This window comes from Coenobita brevimanus, chromosome 60 (genome assembly GCF_032717465.1).
Source record: "Coenobita brevimanus isolate Jiangsu-jjx chromosome 60, ASM3271746v2, whole genome shotgun sequence".
Lineage (NCBI taxonomy): Eukaryota > Metazoa > Arthropoda > Malacostraca > Decapoda > Coenobitidae > Coenobita > Coenobita brevimanus.
In genome coordinates this window covers 605001-612500 of record NC_137013.1, presented here as the reverse complement: position 1 = coordinate 612500, position 7500 = coordinate 605001, and the positions used below count along the sequence as shown (strand labels likewise).

General features: G+C 42.6%; 1 protein-coding gene across 1 annotated transcript in view; it reads left to right on the top strand.

Annotated features, from left to right (window-relative positions):
- Window positions 1-7500, top strand: part of LOC145403076 (monocarboxylate transporter 12-like) — a 144553-nt gene that overhangs the window by 112074 nt on the left and 24979 nt on the right. Inside the window, exons 4-5 of the mRNA XM_080274911.1 lie at window positions 4836-5004; window positions 7419-7500. The exon at window positions 7419-7500 is cut by the window's right edge and continues 83 nt beyond it. Coding sequence (XP_080131037.1) covers window positions 4836-5004; window positions 7419-7500 — 251 coding nt within the window. The remainder of the gene's footprint in view (window positions 1-4835; window positions 5005-7418) is intronic.

Sequence of the window (7500 nt, the reverse complement as noted above, 5' to 3'; positions counted from 1 at the left end):
TTTTTTCATTTTCATTTCATTTTTTATTTATTCATTTTTCTCGTTTTTCATTTTTTCATGTGTAATTTTCTTTGCCTAATTTTTTTTCCCATTTTTCATTTTCCCCTTTTTTTATTTATTTTTTCCCTCTTATTTTTTCATTTTTTATTTTTCATTTTTTCAATTTTTTCATTTCATTCTTATTTTTTCCATTTATAATTTTTCATTTTCTGTTTTTCATTCATTTTTTTTCATTTTTTTATTTCATTATTTTTTCATTTTTTCATTTGTTCACTTTTTTTGTCATTTGTATAGCGGTACCTATAAAATACAGATATATGCTCGTAGAGAGAGAGAGAGAGAGGGAGAGAGAGAGAGAGAGAGAGAGAGAGAGACTGAGAGAGAGAGAGAGAGAGAGAGAGAGAGAGAGAGAGAGAGAGAATCCATTTTCCCACTCACTGATCCAGAAAAAGACAGACAGACAAACATTAGTAGAAGAGAGAGAGAGAGAGAGAGAGAGAGAGAGAGAGAGAGGAGAAATGTACTTCTCTTGTTCTCAGTCGTCACTGTACAGAGGAACGGAAGGAGGGAAGGAAGGAAGGATGGAGGGAAGAAAGGAAGGAATGAAAGAGGGAGAGAAGGATGGATAAAAGAGGGGGAAGGAAGGAAGGAAAGAAGAGGGAAGGAAGGAAGGAAAGTAAGAGGGAAGGAAGGAAGGAAGGAAAGAAGGAAAGTAGAGGGAAAGGAAGGAAAGAGGGAAGGAAGGAAGGAAGAGGAGGAAGGAAGGAAAGAGGTAAGGAAGGATGGAAAGAAAGAGGGAAGGAAGAAAGGAAAGAAAGAGGGAAGGAAGGAAGGAAAGAAAGAGGGAAGGAAGGAAGGAAAGAAAAAGAGAAGGAAGGAAGGAAAGAAAGAGGGAAGGAAGGAAAGAAAGAGGGAAGGAAGGAAAGAAAGTAAGAGGGAAGGAAGGAAGGAAAGAAAAAGGGAAGGAAGGAAGGAAAGAAAAAGGGAAGGAAGGAAGGAAAGAAAGAGGGAAGGAAGGAAGGAATGAAAGAGGGATGGAAGGAAGGAAAGAGGGAAGGAAGGAAGGAAGGAAAGAGGGAGGGAAGGAAGAAAGGAAAGAGGGAAGGAAGGAAGGAAAGAAAAAGGGAAGGAAGGAGGGAGTGAGGTATGAAAGTGAGAGGAAGAGATGGAAAGAATGATGAAGGAAGGGAGGGAAGGAAGGTAAGTGGGGGAGAAGAAGGGAAGGAAGGAAGGAGGAAGGGAAGGAAGAACGATGGGAGGGAAGGAGGAAGGAAGGAGTGAGAGAGGGAGAGAGAGAGTGGGAGGGAGCGAGGAAATTTGAAAGGGAAGGAGAGATGCTAAGAATGAAGGAGGGAAGGAAGGAAGGAGGGATGGAAGGAAGGAAGGAAGGAAAGGGTAAAGGAAAGAAGGAATGAGAGAGGGAAGGAGGAAGGAAGTGATGGAAAGACAGAGGTAGGGAAGGAAGGCTCTCTCTCTCTCTCTCTCTCTCCCTCTCTCTCTCGATATCTTTTTATCTGTATGTTAATGAATCAGTCAATCTAACTATATCTATCAGTCTGTCTATCACTATCTGTCTATCTATCTATCTCTATCTATCTACTTTTCTGTTTATCTATTTGTCAGTCTATCTGTCTGTCTATCAGTGTCTATGCATATGACAGCCATTCATTCAATATATGTCTATTTCTGTCTATCTCTATCTGCCTATCTATCTATCTATCCGTCTATCTATCTATCTACCAAGCTGTCTGTTTCTACCGGTCTGTCTGTTTAAAAAAAAAAATCATTTACACATTTAATTCTGTTTTCTACTGTCTTATAAAATTTCCTTGAGGTATTTTCGGCCCTAAATTGTGTTGTTGCTTCTCTCCTTTTTCCTGTAGGGCTGATGGCAGGGGCTGTGTGGCTGGGAGAGGATTTCGATTATAGTACTTTCACTTTTGGCCATGTGGAGAGGTTGGAGAGTGAAAGACTGACGAGGAGAGTGTATGTGAGTGAGGTGGAGGGGGGGAGAGGGAGGGGAAGGCCAAGGATGAGATGGAGGGATGGAGTGGAGAGGTATATGAGAGAGGAGAGTTTATGTGAGTGAGGTGGATGGGGGGAGAGGGAGGAGGAGGCCAAGGATGAGATGGAGGGATGGAGTGGAGAGGTATATGAGAGAGAGGGGTGTGAGCTGGGAGCAGGGCAGTGAAATGGCGGGGGACAGGGTGACATGGAGGCGATTTGTTTGTGGCCACCCCCTGCGGGATTAAGGCGTCTGGCAATAGATATATAGACAGACTTTAACTTGGCCCAGATTTTCGTCCTTTTGCGGCTTATTTCACGTAGCTCAGTGGCAGAAAAAGGCAGTACTACAGTTCCGATTTCCACCGCACTTCTTCGTGACTAGCATCATATTCTAGTGCTAGTCTATTATTACATCTGAACCGAGAGAGAGAGAGAGAGAGTTTAATTATATTCTCTCTCTCTCTCTCTCTCTCTCTCTCTCTCTCTCTCTCTCTCTCTCTTACCTGCCGAAACCAGGAATTGAACCCGCATCCTTTCGCACAGCCTACCACTTCTTCAACCACCTCACCACCACCCCCTACCTACCTACCTACCTACCTACCGTACCTACCTACTTCTACTTACATATATACCTTTGTACTTGTTTAATTTACTTACCTGCCTACCTACCTACACACCCACCGACCTACTTACCTACCTGCCTGCCTACCTACCTACCTACCTGCCCACCCATCCACCCACCCACCCACTTACCTACCTACCTACCTTCCTACCTACTTACCTACCTACCTACCCACCTACCTACCTACCTACCCACCTACCCACCCACCAACCCACCTGTCTGCCTACCTACCTACCCACCAACCTACCTGCCTACCTACCTACCTACCTACCTACCTACACAGGAAGTAGGATATCAGCATTTATTGATATTTTTTGTTCAATGCAACACACTACTTTAAGAGAGAGAGAGAGAGAGAGAGAGAGAGAGAGAGAAAAGAGAGAGAGAGAGAGAGAAAAAAAAAAAGAGAGAGAGAGAGAGACTAATCCTTTCCTTTCAACGGCGTTTTATTTTTACTTAGACAAGAAAACTTTATTATTATTATTATTATTATTATTTTATTAGTAAAGGGATTAATGAAGGATTTATTTGAACCCCTTTCTTATTAAAAAAAATCCCCTATGCAGGATTAAGTATGTTGGTGATAGTCACGAAGAAGTGGAAGTCGTTAACGTATTAGGTTATGGAAATACACTAATATATAGGAGGTAAATGATGATGATGATAAAAATAATAATAATAATAATAATAATAATAATAATAATAACAATAATAATAATAATAATAATAATAATAATAATAATAATAAAGGAAGGTGACTCGATCATTATGTTAGTCACCAGTTTATGCCTCTCTCTCTCTCTCTCTCTCTCTCTCTCTCTCTCTCTCTCCACTTATTACCACTTTCCTACCTTATCCTCCCGTTTATTATCCTTCCTTCCTTCCATCCTTCCCTCCTTCCTCTCTCTCCTCCCTCCCTCCCTCTTTCATCCACTCTTTCTCGTTCCTCTTTTTTTTTCTGTCCATCCTTCCTTCCTTGCTTCCTTCATTCCTTCCACCCACCCTCCCTCCCTCTCTCTCTCTCTCTCTCTCTCTCTCTCTCTCTCTTCTTTCTCCCTCCCTCCTTCCTTCCTTCCCTCCCTCCTTCACTGACAGCCTCACAATGCCTCAGTGTTCATAATAATAGGACTACTATATCCGACCTTTCTTTAATTGTCTGTCTGTCTGCCTGAGAGAGAGAGAGAGAGAGAGAGAGAGACCGGCGGGTGTGTAAGGAAACTTTGTGTTGTGAGTGTGCGCTTGTAAGTGGAAAGTTTGTGTGTGTGTGTGTGTGTGTGTGTGGATATGCGAGTGTGTACAGTATGTGTATGTGTGTGTGTGTGTGTGTGTGTGTGTGTGTGTGAGAGAGAGAGAGAGAGAGAGAGAGAGAGATATTACGGTTATATAAGGATTCTGTTTTGTGTACATTTGAAAGTACAGTGTGTGTGTGCGTGTGTTTATTTATGTGTGTGTGTGTGTGTGTGTGTGTGTGTGTGTGTACCTTACCTCTCTGTTTGGCCCATATTCTGGTAGGGTAAGGAAGTTCCCTAACACCTCTTCCGTACCGATTTATTTTCGGATATGGCTGGTTAATATCCTTTTGTATGTTATTTGTGTAGAGTATGGCGATATTGGAAGGATTTATGTAACACAGAATAGGACAGTAAGGTGTAATAAACAAAATAAATCGCTTAGGAAAAGGTGCTAGGGAGCTTTATGCAGAGTATGGCGATGTTGGAAGGATTTACATAACACAGAATAGGACAGTAAGGTGTAATAAACAAAATAAATCGCTTAGGAAAAGGTGTTAGGGAGCTTTATGCAGAGTATGGCGATATTGGAAGGATTTATTTAACATAAGAGAACAGTAAGGTGTAATAAACAAAATAAATCGCTTGGGAAAAGGTGTTAGGGAGCTTACATACCTCCACACACCTCCAAACACCTGTCAAACCCAACCTAACCCAGCCAGACATAACCCATTCCCTCTATAGTTCTTTTCCGTCTGTTTTATGTGCTTTTCGTTGCGTTTCACCCATATCTAGGCGATTTATTCAGGCAAGGGGGGATTTTTCTGGGTGATTTGTGTGATATAAATCCTTCATTAATCCGTCTAGCAAGAGATTTATTTTCCTGAGCAGAGTGAAATGTAGAAGTGGAAGGAGAGAAACGAAATTACATGAGTTAACCCTAGCAGTACTCTAACCTCTCTCTCTCTCGCTGCCAGGTTGGGTGGGGTCGTGCAGCCTGGCAGTGTCACGTGCCACGGCGCCGCTCGTTGTGGGTCTCTGTCGCCGTAAGAGCACGCGACTGACGGCCGTTATTGGCGGTTTGGTGATGGCTCTGGCGGTGCTGTTTGCGTCCTTCGCCCTCCACCTGCACCAGATATTCCTCAGGTGGGTGCCATATTGCTCTCTCTCTCTCTCTCTCTCTCTCTCTCTCTCTCTCTCATATTTCCTCAGGTGGGTGCCATATTCCTCTCTCTCTCTCTCTCATATTTCCTCAGGTGGGTGCCATATTCCTCTCTCTCTCTATCTCTCTCTCTCTCTCATATTCCTCAGGTGAGTGCCATAGTCCTCAGGTTCTCTCTCTCTCTCTCTCACTCTCTCTCTCTCTCTCTCTCTCTCTCTCTCTCTCTCATATTCCTCAGGTGGGTGCTATATTCCTCAGGTTCTTTCTCTCTCTCTCTCTCTCTCTGTAATCCACGGGTCAGATGGCAATGTAATCCACTTTTAAAAATATATAGATATGTATGAGTGGATTATATAGCGGATTAGTGTAGTAAATACTGGTATCGCACTCTAATCCTACTAATCCCACTTTAATCCTACTCTAATCCCATTCTAATCCTACTAATCCGACTATAATCCTACTCTAATCCCACTAATCCCATTCTAATCCTACTCTAATCCCACTAATTTCATTCTAATCCTACTAATCCCACTATAATCGTACTCTAATCTCACTTTAATCCTACTCTAGTTCCATTCTAATCCCACTAATCCCATTCTAATCCTACTCTAATCCCACTAATCCCATTTTAATTCTACTCTAATCCCATTCTAATCCTACTCTAATCCCACTAATCCTACTTTAATCCCATTATAATCCTACTCTAATCCCACTAATCCCATTCTAATCCTACTCTAAACCCACCCTAATCTCACTTTAATCCCACTCCAATCCTACTCTAATCCATCCCATTCTAATCCGACTATAATCCTACTCTAATCCTACTAATCCGACTATAATCCTACTCTAATCCCACTAATCCCATTCTAATCCTACTCTAATCCCACTGATCTCATTCTAATCCTACTCTAATCCTACTAATCCCACTATAATCGTACTCTAATCCCACTTTAATCGTACTCTAGTTCCATTCTAATCCCACTAATCCCATTCTAATCCCACTAATCCCATTTTAATTCTACTCTAATCCTACTCTAATCCCACTAATCCTACTTTAATCCCATTATAATCCTACTCTAATCCCACTAATCCCATTCTAATCCTACTCTAAACCCACCCTAATCTCACTTTAATCCCACTCCAATCCTACTCTAATCCATCCCATTCTAATCCTACTAATCCTACTCTAATCCTACTAATCCGACTATAATCCTACTCTAATCCCAGTAATCCCATTCTAATCCTACTCTAATCCCAATAATCCCATTCTAATCCTACTAATCCCACTATAATCCTACTCTAATCCCACTTTAATCCTACTCTAGTTCCATTCTAATTCCACTAATCCCATTCTAATCCCACTATAATCCTACTCTAATCCCACTAATCCCATTTTAATCCTACTTTAATCCCATTCTAATCCTACTCTAATCCCACTAATCCCATTCTAATCCTACTCTAATCCCACTAATCCCATTCTAATCCTACTCTAAATCCACCCTAATCGCACTTTAATCCTACTCTAATCCCACACTAATCCTACTCTGATCTCACTAATCCCGCTCTGATCCCACTAATCCCACTTTAATATCTGATCTCTTCGTCCCATTTTCATTGTTAAATTAGTTATAAAGCCCACTAATCACTCTAATCTTTCCCCCAGTCAGTGTCCAGTCCTTCCAGTTCTCCTAATCCCTCTGTAATCCCACCCAGTTCACTCAAATCCATCTTAAGCCAAACCAGTGCCTCTCTAATCCCACCCAGTCCCTCTGTAATCCCACCCAGTTCATTCAAATCCACCCTGAGCCAAATCAGTGCCTCTCTTATCCCGCCCAATCCCTCTGTAATCCCACCCAGTTCACTCAAATCCATCTTAAGCCAAACCAATGCCTCTCTAAACCCACCCAGTCCCTCTGTAATCCCACCCAGTTCACTCAAATCCACCTTAAGCCAAATCAGTGCCTCTCTTATCCCACCCAATCCCTCTGTAATCCCACCCAGTTCACTCAAATCCGCCTTAAGCCAAATCAGTGCCTCTCTAATCCCACCCAATCCCTCTGTAATCCCCCAGCTACGGTTTGGTGCTGGGGGTGGGGGTGGACATGAAGAGGAAGACAAGCAAATCCAGTTCATTCTTCCAGTCCCTTATCTAATCCACCTAAATCTCCCACATCCCTTATGTAATCCCCTTAAATCCTGTAAATCTAATCCCCTAAATCCCCTAATCCCCCTTCTAATCCCCCAGCTACGGTTTGGTGCTGGGTGTGGGTGAGGATGACAAGGAAGACGATCTAATCCAGTTAAATCTCCCACATCCCTTATCCAATCCATCTAAATCTCCCACATCCCTTATCTAATGTCATCTCTCTAAATCCTGTAATCCTGCCTAATCCCCCAGCTACGGCTTGGTGCTGGGGGTGGGGGTGGGTATGACGAGGGAGACGGCCAACCTCATGCTGGGGCAGTACTTCAAGCGGCGG